At 32.2% G+C, this 20,109-nt stretch overlaps 1 protein-coding gene across 13 annotated transcripts in view; it reads left to right on the top strand.

The window, feature by feature from the left end:
• Positions 1–20,109, top strand: part of LOC129005578 (muscle calcium channel subunit alpha-1-like) — a 304,273-nt gene that overhangs the window by 193,213 nt on the left and 90,951 nt on the right. For 4 of the 13 annotated variants that reach the window (XM_054434502.1, XM_054434494.1, XM_054434492.1 and 1 more), the window contains exon 23: positions 19,795–19,902. The exons of the other annotated variants lie outside the window; for them this stretch is intronic. In XM_054434502.1, the coding sequence (XP_054290477.1) occupies positions 19,795–19,902 (108 nt within the window). The remainder of the gene's footprint in view (positions 1–19,794; positions 19,903–20,109) is intronic. 13 annotated transcript variants of the gene reach the window in all.

Genomic DNA, 20,109 nt, shown 5'->3' with positions numbered 1-20,109 from the left:
ATTGAAAAACATCTAACCACGATTCATTACTTAAATCACTTAAAAATATCATAACATCATTTTCCTTAAATTTTCTACATGTTTTCTTTACCGACTTTTTTTTCATGCTTTTTAAACCTACTAGCTCTAAAAGCTGACCATCGTGATCAGATACAAGTGTTATTATTCCTGTTACATTTGTCTGAATGGTGTCTATATTAGTAATAAAATTATCTATTGCTGTTTCTGAGTTGTTGGTAACCCTTGTAGGAAAATTAACTTTATAAAACATATTGTACATAGTTATAGTACTTAAAAATCTATAATACAATGCATCATGTTTCAGTACATTTATGTTTATATCACCTGCTAAAATTATATTTTCATACTTCTTTGTTAAAACATCTAATGCAGCTTCAAGTTTAGTTAAAAAACAATCATTATACTTATACTCAGGAGTTCTGTATACACCTACTAATAAAAAGGAAAAATCATTAATAATTATCTCAGCCAAGCAACACTCAAATTCCTTCTCTGAAATAATTTCTTGAACCTCTTTATTTAAAACCTTTTTACATTTTACAAATCTGTTGGTTAAGATTAATACACCACCACCGGTGGTGGTTTTCCTTGTCCAAAATGAAGATATTTTATAATTTGTAATGTTTACATGTATTAATTCCTCCTCATAAATGTTAATTTCAGTTAAAACAACAACATCTGGGTTAATTTCATCCAAATTTATTTCTAAAATGCCTAATCTTGTTGATAAATTTTGAACATTTTGGTGAAATATTGAAAAATTTTGAGTGCTGCTATTACTAATTACTTTATGTGTATGACAATTTGTCTGTTTCAATTTGTTAAGATCTTTACTGTTATTAAAGCATATTGGAATAGAAGTATTATGGTTGCCAATAGAATCAGTATTTTTTACAGGATTATAAAAACTTGCAGAAAAGTTTTCATTGTCATACCAATTTAGTTTAAATTTAGGCCTAAAGAAGAAGAAGCAGGTGAATCACTGACACTATATTGCCCATTTGTATCACTCACACACACACTTGACGACATTTCTTCTTGAGGTTGCTCAGCTACCTCCTGGTCTCCAGGTACGGCATCTTGCTTGTCTAGTTCCTGAGGTGCAGGCAGTGATGGTGTGAATATCTTCTGTTGCATAGCGGGAAGGTCCTGTGTTGATGACTTCACTTGTAGATGTTGCAGCAAAATATGATGTCTTAAGCTGGTATTAAACTCTTCGTATGTAAGCCCGTTCCACAATGATCTTGAAGACCACCATTGGTTGTAGGATATAACTTCCACAGGGGTTCCGGTGAGTTGCTGAAACTTAAATATATTTCTTGCAAATAGCTCTACCGGTATCTCATCACGGACACATCCCATAGCAGAACAAATCAGCTTACTAAATCTTGTTTTATTGAAATATTTTATCAGATCATCGAAAGCTTTGTTGTAGTCGGCTTCTGTTGGTTTGCCATTGTATTTATGTTTAGTCACTAGAGCATAAAAACCAGCACCGTTAAGGATTTCTTGGTAGGTTAGGTGGTCTGTTAAACAGTCAGATTCTTGTGGTTTTCCAATAACTTTTTTGAAACTCACTGCCACCCCAGCGGACATTTGTCTATCAGCCCCAAAATCACTAGAAATACAATGTGCGAAAGCAGTGTTTTCACTATGTTTGTATTCCATAATTTTGTCTTCCATGTCGGTTTCTATTAAGCTTACTAGAGGCTGATGGAACTGTAACTTGTAATGTAGCTCCTGAGATTTCCACCAACATAGGGCTTTTATAAAAATACGGGCCAGTTTTGTCGTGCCTGCAGCATTTAGATGTAGACCTTGTACAGTGTAATGCTGTCTCTTCATGTGGTTGAGATTAATTAGAATGACTTTGTCTAGTCGTATCGCCACTTCCTTTATGTAACTATTTACTCTTCTTATTTCATAGTTCTCTTTGCTATTTTGAGGCCTGTCATATCTGTTAGGTACTGTGCACAGGAAAACAGGTCTGTTCTGGGTTAATGTTTTTAGCTCACTTTCAAGGTTTTTATATATATTTGTAAAATCTTCATCCAGGCTATTGTTTGTTCCCCCAAGAATTAGTAGAGGATTATTTTTGTTGTCAATCTTGGCTGAAGAAATTACTATGATGAAATCACACCACAATGAAGAAATTACTTGAAGAAGGGTTGTGTTTGGTCTCACATAGCCAAAAGTGTTAACTTTTCTTTCACTAAGCTCTTCAATTTTTTGAGCTAAATGTTTCCCTTGACTGTCAGAACATACAGTAACATTTGACTTGAGAAAATCCTTTTTGTTTTTATTTTTATGAAATTTTGTATTGTAAACTTGTTTTCTGTCATCCATTTTTATTCGGTCCTTGAGCCAATTAGTTTGGTTTTGATTAATGCTGCCAGATGTCTTGTTCAAGTTTTCATTAAACCTGTTTAGGCACTCAAATCTATTGCTTAGTTGTAGGTCATAGTTTTTGGAATAAAATACTTTAGTTTGATAACTTTGATTTCTTCTACGATTAATTGATTTCTGCTTCCATCCATCCACGACAAATTGTTGGCCAGCAGTATGTTTTTTATGTTCCACAGTCTGGTCATCTGATGTAGGCTTCATCTGAGATTGACGAGGTGTGAAATCAACTTGCACTGCTTCATCTTTTCCTGTGGGTTTATTTTGTTCAGCTGCACCATTTTGAACTGAGTCTAACATTTGTTGTATTAGCTCACTCTTGAAGTTATGTATCTGTGAGGGGTTATACATAATTGAAGCTAGTTGTGCTCGTTTTGTCCACACACTAAACTCACTGAAAGTAGCAGGATTTATTATGAGATCCTGAGGTGATGCTAATGATTTTTCATTCATTATGTGTGCAATTAAAATGTCAACCATTATAATCATAAATATTCCACAGTCAGAGCCATTGTTTTGCTGCGGTATTTTGCAAGAGTGAATTTTGACTGGCTCCTTTGAGTAGTCAAAGTAAGCATTCAATTTTTCTGCAATTGTTACAGCTGACTTGTAATTGTTTGAATTGTTTATGGAGTCAAAATACAAGAATGACTTCATTGTTCTGGAGTAGAGAAGTAGGCTCCAGTGTGATCCGCTAACTTCTTCCTGAATAGATTTTGAGTCATTAACTGGAATAATTATGTAATTCTTATTCTTTGGATCTAATGGTGTTAAAAGTGTTTCATAGTCAGCTAAACATTTGATTGCCTGACTAATTACAGGGTTCATCAACAATACACACTGATGTTTACTGCTAACTATGGTATCCATCATCTCAAAGTAGTATCGTATTGAGTCATCTGTTACCCAATTTCCTCCTAACAACGAGCAAGCTAACCTAATATTATGTTCTTTGGAAGTGTCTGGTATTTTGACATTTTGAATATTTGTAATTGTTTCATTTGTCGTTTCTGTTGGCAAATCAATGTTACTAATCGATGAATCAGAGAAGATTGACAAACTTGACTCAGAACCTAAGCTCTGTGATGAATCTTGATATTCTATGCTGCAAACTTCGGTATTTCCCGCTTGACTACTTTTTGATGTAGAAAAGTTAAAATTGTCAATAGTCAGGGATAACTTGTTCTCAGAAATGTATTTCTGTAGCTCCTTTTTAGATCTAAAAATTTTCCCCTTTGGCGATGTAATGTACACATCAATTTTTCCTGCACTTAAACCTTTTTTTCTAATGACTTCTTTCCTTCCCCATCCGGGAGGTACTAAATTATTTACAGTCATGATTTGATTTAAACATACAATAGAAAACAGATAATTTATCTACATTATATATACAAATAAATATTCTGGACCAGTCAACCCTTTCAATTATTTGATTAAAATAAGGGCATCAATAATAATATCCTAAACGTGACTGTAGTACAGAGATAACAATATTATGGCATTAACAATGCTGCTTAATCAGTTTGTTTGTAAACAGAATGTTGACAGGTGGTTTGACAAGCAGCCAATGTGGGTACAAAGTTCACTGATGGAGCTTGAGTTTTCAGCGATGGGTGGGGTGGGTGGTGGGAACTCTACATGATAATTTGTTGAAACATGAAGTAGTCACATCCAGAGTCAAACCAGTTCTATTTCCTGTCTCTCAGTTAACAAAAAGTAAAAATTTATTTCAGTGAGTGCGGTTATACTTTGTAGTAATATAATTATTGAAGTGAGACCCAACGTTTTAAATTAGTTTTTATTACTGTAGTGAACCAAGTAAAGTGTTATGGTTATAAAGTTTCAGCAGTGAAAACATGTGGTTTTCAGCAATAAAAAACGTGAGTTTTAGTTTTCCACTTTAGATAAATATTTTTGAAAAAGGGGCCATATTTAGTCTTTTAGATATATTCAAATACATTACCAAACATCTTTGACTAGATTTTAAACACTTTCAAAAGATCTAAACCATCAAAATTAAACTTTAAAAACTTCACAAATCTTCAATGCAATACAATGTAGCAGACGACCTTAATGAAGAAGACATGGTCCAGTTATATCCATGGAATCCATGGATAGTTATGCCCCAATAAAATAGAATTTTAGACACTATCACATTATGTGTCAGGCTCACTCAACTAGTTCTGTTTTAATAAAATATTGGCAACAGCTGGTCCATATAGATGGGAAGTCTACTTCAGTATCCAATAGTCAATGATGTTATGTTATACAAGGACATGTTGTTTAAGGATATAAATTTTAAATTGCTTTTCAAAATTATATTAAATAATTCAACAATTTTAAGCAGCATAACTCGCTTGGTAATCAGAATTTAATATTATTTTCCAGTTTTTCATCATTCTGATTTCCTAGTTCAATGGGTCCTAAAAAAATAAATTTTACAAAATAAAACAAAGTTTATAGCTACTTAGTTTCAGGCACTTGTTATCATTACCATTTCTGTTATCAAGTTACAAATTTTTTTGGTTGAATTGTGTTCTTGAAATCCATATTTATTCACTATATATGGACTTCAAGAACACGAGGCAACTAACAATTTATTCCTCATTTAAACAACATTAGATTTAACGAGTACCGGTAAAATTTGTGTTTGTTAAGGGAGGTTTAGTAGTGTTATTTTGACCAAATAGTAGTAGTAAAGAATAAAATGAATAAATTTGCCAAATTATAACCATAAAAAAGGAATCTGCAACAGTTTTCATTTCACTTGGCTCAGGCGGCAGATGAACCACCTACGTGTCGATTTAGTAGTTGTGTATTTACTATGTTTTCAGAATGGTGCGCATAATGACCCCGCGCTACCCTCCCTTCCTCAACACATTCCCCCAAGGCCATATCCTCAAAACGCAGGATGATGAAGAATCTTAAGTATAACATGGGAATTTTAAATATACTGTTTATTTAAATATTCTTTGTAACCTTTAATTGTGCAACAACGCTTTAATTTACAAAATTATGAGATTTTTTCAAGCTCTACAAGATGGCATTGATGCAAATTGGGCATTTTCTTGTTTTAAAGATAAAAATTTGAAAAAAAAACAACTATTTTTGTTTTTTGAACATTCCAAACCCCAAAGTACCCTATTCCCATAACCCAATCTTGCCGGTTCGCAAACTCATTCAAGTTTATCCCGCCCTACACCTTCAAGATAAATTTCATCAAAACCGGAAGAAAATTACTCGAGTTATTGCGTTTACGGACACACATATATTAAAATTGGAACCAATAGTGTTTTTGGCCTCTGGGGACATCAAAATGAAAAAGTAAATCGGTCCCGGGTGTAGGTCATACCGTGCCCACGTGTCTACGTTAATAGCTACTTCCCTATAGGGAAATTCACTAAAACAGTTATTTTCTGTTTTATTTTGAATAAGGGAATACACTTCAGTTAAATCCAGTAGTGTATAGAAAATATTTTAACTATAACCTTATAAGCCCCAACAATTTATCGGTCATCATGAGTAAGATTACTAAACCTTCTCTTAGAACCGTCAATACAAGCATAACTGAACAAAAATGGTTGCAAACTGTATCTGGATGACATGTGCTGCAATCTGGGATAGAAGTTTGAAGGTCTCTGCTAGATCATTGGGTTTATCATTCTTTACTGATAGTGAGCAGAGCGCTAGTGTCTACTAGCTCCACGGTGTTATGAGCCTGTAGACACTACTGTAGATTGAAGGCTTATATTCTGTCTAGGTCAGGAGAGGGTACGGGTAGACTAAATTTGCAGTTACACCTTTTATCTGCCAATTTCTGAATTTTTAATCATCCATACAGTGTTTACGTCCACCAAGCAAACTTTTTTTATGCCTTTGGATTCTTATGTTCAGTAGTTGAGGGAAAGCATGGAAAAATAAGCATTAGTTATAAAAGTTCCCCCTAGGGTAAAAGAGTTAAACTCAATGTAAACAACAAATTTCTCGGTACAAGATATTGTATGAAATCCCATATTATGAATAAAATCATATGTTATTCACACTTCAATAAGTTACGAGACAGGGATAACCGATTTATTATCATTTAGTATGTTTTCTTTTGCCTCTTCCCATTAACCTTTAATAATACCATACTTATTTTTTTCAAACTGACATAATAAACTACTACACAAATCATGAGTATTTCTATCTAATTTGTCTTCGTTCGATAAAATGTTTAAAAAAAATGTGTAGGGTAAACTGTTTAGTTATATGAAATATTTTCAGATATTTATTTTAACGCAGACATGGTGACAGGATTTAGTTGCTTTATTGATTTGTTGCGAAAAAGTAACAAAGAGATTGTAATTATCATTTGTTTGATGCTTCATATTTATTTCTCAATATATATTTTAACTGTAGTGTTTTTAAAAGGCTTGGATTTACATTTCGAGTTTATAGTTTAGTAATACATTTTTTTGTCATCCTCATCTACCTCACCATTATACTACATGGAGATATAATGCACAGATCAGCACAGATAGATTTTTAAGGACGTGTTTATGCCTTGACATTTAAGTTAAATGCCACTTAGTTTGTGCTTCTGCAAGCTTTGGCTCCTTATTACATATTAGAACCCTGCAATGTACCTTGCAATCAGAATATAGTTCACATCATTAGTAACTATTTTTGGACATCTTTAAAATAGGATGTAAAAACTGATGTAGTAAAAACTAAACACTAAAAAGCCTTCCCTCCTCTACGTTATATATTTACCTTCTCAGTACAACTTACACTGTTGGCACGTCCGTTTAATATCATTAATGAATCATCATCACTGTGACTGATGCGGGTTACCTTCTCAGTACAACTTGCGCTATTGGTACGTCCGTTTGAATCATCACTGTGACTGATGCGGTTACCTTCTCAGTACAACTTGCGCTATTGGTACGTCCGTTTGAATCATCACTGTGACTGATGCGGTTACCTTCTCAGTACAACTTGCGCTATTGGTACGTCCGTTTGAATCATCACTGTGACTGATGCGGTTACCTTCTCAGTACAACTTGCGCTATTGGTACGTCCGTTTGAATCATCACTGTGACTGATGCGGTTACCTTCTCAGTACAACTTGCGCTATTGGTACGTCCGTTTGAATCATCACTGTGACTGATGCGGTTACCTTCTCAGTACAACTTGCGCTATTGGTACGTCCGTTTGAATCATCACTGTGACTGATGCGGGTTACCTTCTCAGTACAACTTGCGCTATTGGTAAGTCCGTTTGAATCATCACTGTGACTGATGCGGTTACCTTCTCAGTACAACTTGCGCTATTGGTAAGTCCGTTTGAATCATCACTGTGACTGATGCGGTTACCTTCTCAGTACAACTTGCGCTATTGGTACGTCCGTTTGAATCATCACTGTGACTGATGCGGTTACCTTCTCAGTACAACTTGCGCTATTGGTACGTCCGTTTGAATCATCACTGTGACTGATGCGGTTACCTTCTCAGTACAACTTGCGCTATTGGTACGTCCGTTTGAATCATCACTGTGACTGATGCGGTTACCTTCTCAGTACAACTTGCGCTATTGGTACGTCCGTTTGAACCATCACTGTGACTGATGCGGTTACCTTCTCAGTACAACTTGCGCTATTGGTACGTCCGTTTGAATCATCACTGTGACTGATGCGGTTACTTTCTCAGTACAACTTGCGCTATTGGTACGTCCGTTTGAATCATCACTGTGACTGATGCGGGTTACCTTCTCAGTACAACTTGCTCTATTGGTACATCCGTTTGAACCATCACTGTGACTGATGCGGTTACCTTCTCAGTACAACTTGCGCTATTGGTACGTCCGTTTGAATCATCACTGTGACTGATGCGGGTTACCTTCTCAGTACAACTTGCGCTATTGGTACGTCCGTTTGAATCATCACTGTGACTGATGCGGTTACTTTCTCAGTACAACTTACGCTGTTGGCACGTCCATTTGAATCATCATTACAGTGACTGATTTGCATTTATCTGCAATAATGTTCTTGAAAATTTCTCTACCAAACAAATGACTTCTGTATATAGGGATAAGTCTATGTTTTTCTTAAATAACTACTCTGTTTTAGTGGGCTGGGGATTAAACACAATCAATATAAAAGGTTGTCATTAGGTATAAAAATGTAATTTCTAAATAACACATCATCTTTTAAATAAGTGATTTCCATAAAAAAATTTAGTAGAATATTTTTGTCAACTGCTACATTCAATCCTAAAGTACTGTACCTGATTTACCATTGGATTTTGGCTCATCCACCTCACTGCAGATCCTCAAAGTGTTAAGGCTATGTAAATTTGTATTCAATGTATAAGAATCAGTCATTCATCTGAGCAACGCTTTTACTGCAGAATCCTAGTTTTTTCAGATATTTATTGAGTTAATTACTTTCCTACCTATTCCATGCTAGTCAGCCCATGAATTTGCTTGATTTACTATATGCGCCGATATTACTATATAGGCCCATTTGTTTACTCTTCAAATAGCAAATGTAAAACGAGTGTTGAAGTGTAAATACAAATTGCAATATCACCGTTACTTTTTCTTACGCTACTTATTGTGTTGTTATAAGATAAACCTAACTCATAATGGGATACTTCTTGGTTGTTTTCTCTATCTATTTTTACCAATTTCAAAACACTTTTTTAAAGATGTTAACTATACCTGCACAATTTGTTATGTGCCTTCCCTAGTAACAATTTTTTTATTCACACTATTTCTGACCACTGTAAATGCCACATAACAGCGCCTGACCACTTATTGGTTTCCTAGAGGGAAACTTTCTTTTTGCCAGTTGATATACTGGGTTCCTTATGTTTTCTATTATCCTTAATTTTGAATCATTAATTTTTCTGAAATTAAAAATTAAAAGAAGTGTCTAATAGATTAAGTGTTCTTAATTAATTTCTTCTAATAGACGGTAGAAGATTAATTTTGGTATTAATTTATTTTTGGAAGTGCAAAAATTAAAAAGTAATGAAACTCCCACAGGTTTTAATTACCTCTATCAAAAAAATATAAGTATAACTTTAAAATAATTTCTTTAACTTTCTTAAAAATAGTATAGTTTCAATCAATAAAGCTGTCTCCTAAACACATGATCTTACTTAACGTTTGTCCTTGTTATCATATTTTAAACCGTTTTATATGTAACAAAACAATAACTATATTAAAAAAAAATTAAATGGATGAATTAATTTATGAATCATAGGTGAAAGGTCGACCTCAAGGAATGGCATTTCTATACCCAGCCCTGAGCCCCGCCTTACTCCCCTATTTTGTGTGTTACAAAAACTCTTACTAATCACACCAAACCACCATTCACGTTTTGCCTGCTTTGTTTGGCTTGAGTGGTATGACAAACACTGAACCTGGAATCTAATTGTTAGAAAACCAGCTTGGAACATATAAATATTTGTCTAACGCGAGTTATGCTGCATATTAATCTTTTGTAGTTTTTACAGTTCCAAAAAGTGATTCCATGACTTTAAAGGTTATGTTTGTTGAAAATTTTAGGTAGGGACATACATCTTCCTAACTAAGATATACAGAGAATATACGCTATTCACACTCATATATCAAATAAAAAAGAATATATATCAACAAATTATATCATTGTTGCTACTTATTGTTTATTATTAATACACAGAAACTTTGACCATCTTATGAAAATATATTTCATTTTATAATTTCTATAAATCTTGGAATTTTTATTCATTTGTATAACATGGTTACTCTATGGCGGCATAGCTGGTCTAGTGGTTAGAGCGCCAGACGTCTGTCTTGAAGCCCCAAGTTTATACGGCCAATGACAATGGCTCTTAGCTATGTGACATTTATATACATGGCTCATTAATTTAGAACCCACCAAAAGTTGTATGTCAACTTATCTGAAAAAAGAAAAAGGTAGATCTTTTAGGGGAGAAGTTTTTCTGTGACAGAGAATTCCCTCAAATAAAATTGAGGTGACAATTTTTTTAAAGTAGCATACTCAATATATATACTGTATATATCAATCTGATTTCTAATTTTCAATTATAGTACATATCTAGTACATACTTTTAAATAGACAGTTATTAATTAATTAGTGTTTAGGGTTAGCCTTCCCAGATGGTAGTATGTATACAGACAGCAAAATACTTATTTTTAAATAAAAATAAAAAAAAATTTCTTTTTTATATTCTTAATTTATAGAATGTTGTAAATAGTTTATCTATGCAGCATTTTTTTCCAAAATAATTTTGAATGTACAATGCTGCTTTGTATATAAAAATAATATTTTATTCTGTAAAATAAGTTATTTGTATCAAAATTCAAAATTGAATACAAAGCTCTTATTTACTTTACCAGAATTAGGAGTTAGACACAATGAACGTAAGCATACTGTAAATTTGAAAAATATACATATTATCATTGACTATATATACCTATTCAGGCTCCTACTATATTTTCAAGGCTTCAAACTAAAAAAAAATTCTAAACTGTTGGCAATCAGAAATTGTATAACGACTACAATATATGACCCTAAGAGTTGTTTTGGTTCAAGTGAGAGTATGTTTGTCAGTTTATTGAACCATAGATGAAGCATACTCCCTTAGGAGAGTGTGCTTAATCTATGATTGAACTCTCTATAATAGCTTACATATAAATCAAAGCAATGTCAAAAGATGTCCTGTATTACTGAAGAGGAAAAAATTATGATCACTCAAGTTTAAACTTAAATATCTCTGGGATGGATCGTCTGATTGCGTTGAAACTAAAATCAAATCGTAACTAGCTCAAACACATTTCACGTGGTAACAAGAGAATTTTCCCTTAACAATAAAACTTAATTTAAGCGAAAGACCCTAAATATTAAAGGTTTTTAAGAAGTTCCACACTTACAGCGAAGTTTAAACTTAAATTGTAAAAAAAAACTAAACTAATTATTCTGCAATTTGTGTGGTTTATGGCAAACACTATGATATAATTGTGAAATTTTATTTCCCATAGTTTTTATTTTTATAAATTTTGTTAAAATCATTATTAAGACACTACAAACATTGTTAAAAATATCAATGTGTTCGTTGTGACTCAAGAAATAACAACGATGCATTCGATTTATAATCCAAACATGGTTGCCTTTTTCATGTAATTTAAGTTAAGTTAAAGTGTAAGTTAAGTAAATAAAAAATAATAGTGACAAAATGAACCATTTTTATTTATTTATCTTTTAAATGTTTAGTGAATTAACTTTTTAAAGCTGTCTTTGTAATATCAAACAATTCAAAATGAATTTAGTAACTAGTTTGTATATGGATATGACTTACAACTTTTAAATTACCACCTTTTTCAAAGGTAAAAAATGCCAAATTTATTTATTAACTGATTTTTACAATTAAAATGTCATTAGATTTGAATTTTGAATAATTTTAAATTTCATAACTTCTATAATTTATATTTTGTGGCTCGTTTTCAGAAAATTTTACTTTGAAATTGTTAAATGGCTACCACTTTTGCATTTTGTTTCTAAACCAATTCTTACAATTAAAGTGTCACTGGATTTGAAATTGGGTGCCTTCGATTTAGTGTGGTGTATAATTTTTATTTACCGGCTCCTATTCAATTCAATTCAATTCAATTCAAAACCACTTTATTCATTTCCTGTACATAATACATTGAATAGTGTCAACAGTTGCTTAGGCCTAATAGTTATGAAATACATTTCTAACATAATAAAATAAAAACAAAATTTCACAAACTTAATTTTTTTTTTTTAAGTCTAAACAAAAAATACATAAATTGAATTTGTTTTTGACTTCAAAGACTATTCAACTCTTCAAAAGAAAAAATAGCCTTGCTGATGAGAAATCTCTTTAATTTATTTTTAAATATTGTTTTGGAAGTCTCTAATTTAATTTCAATTGGGAGATTATTATAAAATTTTGATCCCGCATACATGGGTTTTTTCTCAAAAAGTTTTAGACTATGGTGGCCAATTGCAAGGTTTTCCCGATTTCTGGTAAAATAATTATGACTATCCCCAACTCGTTCCAAATCATGAAGTCTGTCCTTTACTGATAAAATTGTTTCATAAACGTACATTCCGTAAATTGTCATTATATTTTCCGATTTAAAATGTTCTTTATCAACAGAAGTTTCAAAATCTAAATTGCAGATAATTCTAATAGCTTTCATTTGCTTTTTTAGAATAGAATTCAAATTGTAATCACTAGTTGCACCATAAAGTGAAATCCCAAAAGATATACTTGAGTGGATATATGAAAAATATATAACTTTTAAAGTTTGTTTTTCACAAAAGGGTTTCAATCTAGATAAAGCAAATAATCCCGATGTGATTTTGGCAAGTAACTTTTCAACGTGACTGTTCCATTTCAGATTTTTATCAATTACCAATCCCAAGAATTTCATGTTGTCCATACTTAGAATTTCTGTGTTCTCGAGTCTGATGATTGGTTTATTTTGATCCCATAATTCTCGAGTTTGAAAACTAATGAAATTTGTCTTATCTGGATTAAGAAGCAAATTATTAGAATTAAAAAAATTATTTAAAACTGATATATCGGAATTTGCCTTAAGTTCAATTTCATCATTTGATTTTGTAGTGATTTTCAAATTAGTATCATCGGCATATAGGCAAAGTTCACTCAAGTCACTGAGTTGGGGAAAGTCTCTAAAGTAACAAATGAATAATAAAGGGCCTTAAATGGACCCCTGAGGCACTCCAAATTTCACATCTCTAATAGAGGATCGGTAATGAATTTTATAGTTTTTGTTGTTTTGGTGAATTAATTCTACAAACTGTTTTCTGTTGGAAAGGTAAGACTTCAGTAACTTTAATGCATTGTTCTTTATCCCTATTTTGCTTAGCTTTGAAAGTAAAAGGTCATGTGATATTGAATCAAAGGCTTTACTTAAATCCATAAATAATCCTACCACTTTCAATTTACTGTCCAAACTATCAATAATAGATTCAACAAACTTTGTGGCAGCTGTTATTACAGATCTACCACTGCGGAAACCATGTTGACATTCTTCAAAAAGGCAATTCTTTTCAAAAAAATTTACTAGTTGATTATAGATTACTTTTTCATAAACTTTAGAAATAGCGGGAAGCAATGCTATTGGTCTGTAGTTTGAAACTAAGTACTTGTCCCCTTTTTTGAAAAGCGGTTTTAATTTTGCTACTTTAAGTTTATCAGGAAAAATACCAGAAATTAATGAAGAGTTAATGATGTGAGTGATTGGTTTAAGTAATACGAATCTTGCTTTTTTTAATAGTACCACAGGAATACCATCATATCCTGTACTAAAAGAATTTTTTAAGTGGTTTAAAATGTAATCAATTTCTTTCTCATCAACAAAGCTAAATTTAAAATTGTTAGTACTAATTAACAACAGATCATTTTTTGAACTATTTTCTGTCTCAACTTGAGTTTGCTCCATACTACATATTGAAGTGTCCTTAATTAAATCTGCAAAATAATTATTAAATTGGTTACAAACCAAAGAAGGCTCAGTACATACAATGTCATTTGATTTTAAAATTATGTTTTGTATATCCTTTGCTTTATTTCCTACTTCTGAGTTGATAATCTTCCAAGTGGTTTTATTTACATTATTTGAATTATTAATAACAGATTTATAGTAATTTTTCTTTGCAGTGTACAATCGTTTTCTGAAATTTTTGTTCATTTCCCTAGTTTTTTTAAACATTTTTTTACAATTAACTTCTCTAGCCAATTTGCTGAAATTAGTTATATTTTGTTTTTCTAACTTCAATTCATTAGAGATCCATTTTTTGTTAGAATGTTGTCTTATCAAAGTCTCAGGAAAACAATTATCAAAATGATACATAAAAATGTGATGAAATGTATCATACTTTCTTTCAACCGGTGATGAGTAAAGGTTTGCCCATGATTCAAATTCCAGTGCCCTAATAAATTGATTAATATTTGCATCGCTAAATTTCCTCTTATACTTAAAATGGACCTTTGAACCAATATTTAATTTGGTGGCTTCACTATTATTGATAATTTCAAGAATTTGACCATCTTGGTCTGAGAGTTGAGTGTTGATTCCTATGACTCTGTAATAATTGCTTTCTAAATTGGTAAAAATATTATCAATTGCGGTTTGAGTTGATTCAGTGATTCTGTATATAGTAACTTACTGGCTCGTTTCCATGAAATTTGACTTTAGTCCACCATTTTGTAATCTACCGGTAAAGTTTTTTAACAAATATTTTGGAGATTTAAAATAAAGATGACATTAAAAAGTACCAATTTTCATAAAATAATAAAACCAAAGCATATGATTTGAACTATTAATTGTTTTAGAAAAATTACAAATTGTCAGATTATGGCTAAACAAAGCCAAAATCTAAGAAAAAACTTTTAAACACATTTTTTTATAATTTTTACTTATTTTAGTATGTATGACCAGGTTCCGCAAAGCCTACAACATATGTTTGTGACATCCTTCTACATACACGTTGATTTTTCTTTAAAAACATTTTAAATTTTAAGCAGAGTTATCTTCAACTAATTTCAAGTATCCTCTATTATGATAGAGATTATATTAGAGAGTGGTGGTAAAAGAAATTTTAGTATACAGGGTGGTAAAAAAGTCCCTGGACAGTTAAATATTTTAAAAAATAATGCAGATAGAGCTACAATACTTGGTACAAAGTTACAGGGCATAAAACTCTATTTTAACACATATTCAGTGATTCAATAACTCTTCAGGGGGACGGCCCACAAGGAGTCGGAAGTAAATCTTAAATGAAAGCATAGGTCAATATGCATATCAAATTAAAGGTCTTTTTTAGTAGAATACAATGCCGCAAACCGCACTTCAAAAGGTTGATACAGCGCAAAATGGCAGATGTTCAAAGATTTCTTGAATCCGCCATTTTGAATCTTTGAACGACTGCCATTTTTTACTCAGGCATTCTTTTGAGCTTGAATTTACGGCATCATAATCTACTAGTAAAGACCTTTAATTTGATGTGCATATCGACCTATGCTTACGTTAACAATTTTCTTCCGATTCCTAGGGCTGTGCCCCCTGAGTAAGCGTATAATAACAATGTAAATTAAATGAATCTTTGAACAACTGTCATTTTGCGCAGGATCAACCTTTTGAAGTGCGGTTTGCGGCATTGTATTCTACTAAAACAGACCTTTAATTTGATGTGCATATTGACCTATGCTTTCATTTAAGAATTTCTTCCGACTCCTTGTGGGCCGTCCCCCTGACGAGTTATTGGATCACTGAATATTTGTTAAAATAGAGTTTAATGCCCTGTAACTTTGTACCAAGTATTGTAGCTCTATCTGCATTATTTTTTAAAATATTTAACTGTCCAGGGACTTTTTTACCACCCTGTATATAGAATCTATGATTCCTTGAACTAAGTGTTCAACTTTAGCCTATTATACATAACTATCCAACCAATTGTAGTTTTTTGTTAGAAATTTTTTCATGGGTAGGGGTAATGTCTTCTAAATATTCTCTAGCAAATCTCGGTTGATGTTTTAATTGCTGACGTCAAAAAATAAGATCAAATCAAACGCCCCTCCCCCTTATTTTTAAAGGTAGGAGAAAAAAGTATTAGAATGAATTAAAAAATATTTTTTATATTTTGTCACCATACATTATAAAGAATTTGTAGTTTAAACACCTAGGTTGAAAACCAAGCAAGCTATTTATATTCTTAATATTTCGTCATTTTTGGTAGTCATCTCCTTTTTTCAGTATCATATATATTCTTTTAAAGATAGTGACATAATTAATCATGAACATTTTTAGGGACCTTCATTCGTAAAAATACTTTTAAAGCTAACAACCATAGAATTAATGTTTTTGTGCTATCATTTCTCCTACACCAAGTGTACCATTTCAAAAAATTGCTTGACATAAGCCAAGAATGATGAGAAACAATATGGCTCATAGTTAAAGTCATTAAAAAACAAAGCAGTTTATTTATTTGTCAGAAAAGAAGTGTACAAGAGCAAAAGTAGGAAACAAATAAGCAATCAGCTCCATGCATCTGACATCATTTTTGTTTTGACTTTAAGTATTTGTCTTTGTTGATTTTTGTGTTTTAACCCTTTTGAGTGTTCAAAGTGTGATTTTTTATCAAAAAATAATGTACAGCATATTTTTTTTATAAATAGTGGAGTGTATAGTAATTAATTATATCTCAAATCCTAGTAGATGTGAAACTATCGTTGAAGGCTATTCAAATATCCTTCTTTACCACGTCTTCAGCAAAAATGTATAGAAAGATGTATGTCAGGGGGTATGAGATGAAGTCTTAGTCAAACATTTAGAAATTTGTTATTTTTAAGTACCGGTATCACAATTTTTAACTATCTACAACAAAATTTGTCCTTGTTTGTGATAATAATAATCTTTTCTTCTAAAAAAAAAGGCTGGCGTCCTTTTTAATCTTGCATTTGTTGGTATACATGAACATTGGGCCTGTGCATGGAAAGTGTCAAGAAAAGTAGTGAAACGGGAACCAACATCATCAATGCCATGGATTCGTTGTTTTTCACACCACTGACTCAACCAAAATACTTCAACTATCTTGATGTCTTAGTTATTGCTTGACAAGCTGGTGTAAAAGTTTACAAGAAAATTTCAGTTAATCCTAAAGAACTGGAAGTACTCTATTTGTCAACAGATGGATTAAATAGAAGAGGTTGGCAGCATTTGGGGTTGGTAACTACAGAGAATAAAGCTCTCGTCTAACGGAATGATTATTTTCTAAATAAAACATGAAATATTGCAATCATTGTTGTATTAATAACCATAGCACCGGCAATGGCTGATTCAAACAATTTGTAGAGGCATCATCACCTTGCACTCGACAAGCATTGCAACTAGTTCAGTATAGAAGGTTCCATTTAATTCAATGCACCTACAATGCTAACTACCAACCACGATTGGTGCTTGCATGATGGTTATAGGCCTTAAATACACAATTCATAAAAAAATTATATTCAATTTATTTTTCAACAGATAAAGACAAATTTAAATTGCATGATCTTAAAGGAAATACTTTTAAGTCACATTCAATATTTGAAAACCATTTACACTGTTAGATATGTGGTAAGACTATTGGATTTGCAAATAATATTAAAAATATTTTTACAAATTGAATTTTGGTTTGAAAATTAGGACAATGAACTACTGTACAGCTTGTGACATCTAAGCTGGCACTTGGCCGATCGCTACTTGTAGCTAGTTCAAAAACGTTATGTCCCATCATGCGGGTTGCATCAACTGTCCTCGTGACCCATTTGAAGGCGCTCAAGTACAATGCAAGGAGAGTCAACCCCGTGAGGCAGCGGAAATGTTTGCAGTTCGGTCTTTTCCCTACCTCCCACCCTCCTCCCGCCTACACTGCCCGCGCTAGGTCAAGTGCCAGCTTAGATGTCAAGAGCTGTATCAAAGAATTTCTTCTACAGTATCTCATTTGATTGACAGCAGTCCAGGAAATATTCTTCGATATAATTTTATTTACTTAACATACTTAACTTACTTAACTTTATATGTTCTCGAATCCTTTAAAACAGTTTTAAGATGTTGTAAAAGATATCCAAATTCTAATTATCTTGACAAAGAAGAGATCTCAATTTGTTTCCATGCAATGTACAACTCTTCAGTTACTCTTCGTGCGATATTGGAATTATCTAGTCTAGACTTTAAAGCTTTTGATAGTTTGTTCTTAGATTGCCCCAAAATAATAGGTAACACCTAAGTTTATTCATTTGCCATAGCAAAAGATTAATTTAATTTTGAAGCAAATTTCACTGTGCTGCTTTCAAAACCACCTTATCAAAAACAAACTATAATACATTTAATGTTTTTTAAGACTTTTGCTTAATGTTTTATCTAAGAACCTTTCAAAAAGTTTCACAAATTGTTTCCCATACAAGGTGTAATGGTGCTCTCAATACGCAGTTCATAAGATAAAAAAAACCTGATGAATATGGAATTGTAGAAAGGATTTGTTTTGTTAATAGTCAATGTTTGTTGTTTACGTATGTTTTATTGGTAAGATGTAGGAAGTTAAAAAAAAATACTCTAGACATCAGGTTGATCTTCCAAAACTTTTAAAATTTCATTTTCTTAAATGCTCTTAGAAATTTTCTTAATCTGAAAAATATTAAAAATTTTTTGAAAACCTTTTAAATTCAAAAATCACTTAAAACACCTGAATTTTAAAAGCATTTGTAGCAGAAACTTTAAGTGTATGTCTTTTCAAAGAACATGATGGTCTTTTTTTATTTTATTAGATCAAATGTGGTTGATTTCATTAGCATGCCGCACCATAATTTACAATGTAAAAAATTACTGCATTTAACTGGGACACATGTTTTATTGATTACACTACAGTATTAAAATTTCAAGAACTTTGGGGAGCGAGCTGGTCTAGTGGTTAGAGCGCAGGACTTCGGTCCAAGAGGTCCCGGGTTCAAATCCTGCCAAATCACCAATGGATTTTATCTAAGTGATAATGCCGCAACCCCTAGGTCTAGCCTGAAGTAATGTGAAAAACAATCCTAGGCTCGTGCCTAGCGTCCTAGGACAAAAAAAAATTCAAATCATGTTTACCCATAGGCAAGGGAATACTTATCAGCTACTAATGTTTGTGAAAGTATTGTGTAACTGAAAGTTCACAACTTTTAAGCAAGGCTAATTTAAAATCTTATATTATAATTTTATTGCATACTACAACCAGTTTAAGGGAGGGATGTAAATAGATTCATAAATCAACAAATTTGTTATATTGAAATTCAACTAAGCAGTTAAGCTATATGAAGTTTCAAGGCTAATTGAAGAAATTAACTAGACTAAGTATTAAAAAATTAACCCATTTATCTATGGCTCTAAATCGACTTCAGGATCAAATCTTTAGTCACTCACATTTCAATAGTGATGCTCCTATATAAATGTTTTACCATCAATTAATTTAATTACTTTCCACTAGTAGAATACAATTTAGAAATGAGTTGAAATCTCCCTTCCCTCCCTTCCCAGTCCGATCACTACACCACTGTGTCTGTCTGCAGCTGTCAACGAGGTCTTCAAAGGTGGAAATTCATCAACTGTCTAATGCAGTATTTCCTTTCTCATTATACATTTATTGTATGTGCCTCTCTATCTACATGTTCATAGTCTGTTAGTATAAAGTACTTTACATTTCTATTCCATTCTTGCTGTATACATTTCTTTTCCCACTATACAATAGTATATGAGTTTTATAGTCAAGTCACTACAACACACTACATCCCCTCTCTCTTTCCTTGTTTATAGTACGTAGTGAAATGTGTGATAGTCGCGATTAAGACCATCGGGAATATCATGCTGGTAACGTACCTACTTCAATTCATGTTTGCTGTCATAGGAGTTCAACTTTTTAAGGTAATTTTCCCTATCTTAAGCCTAGATATCCTAGATGTATTAACATTGGCTTTGCATGGCTTCAGTAGGTGCATGCTGGTGAATGGATGTTTTATATCAACTAATCTCTGGTAGTAGATAATACCATTGCTTTAAAATAACATTTTATAAAAGGGGTGTATAATAGTGGAGAGAAAAGGAATTTAGTGCCAAAATGGTTTCACTTTA

This window comes from Macrosteles quadrilineatus, unplaced genomic scaffold (assembly GCF_028750875.1).
Source record: "Macrosteles quadrilineatus isolate MER2022 unplaced genomic scaffold, UCM_ALF_1.0 Scaffold_24__1_contigs__length_1734639, whole genome shotgun sequence".
NCBI classification, from domain to species: domain Eukaryota; kingdom Metazoa; phylum Arthropoda; class Insecta; order Hemiptera; family Cicadellidae; genus Macrosteles; species Macrosteles quadrilineatus.
Note: the sequence above shows the minus strand (reverse complement) of the source record. Positions and strands in the feature narration are given on the sequence as shown.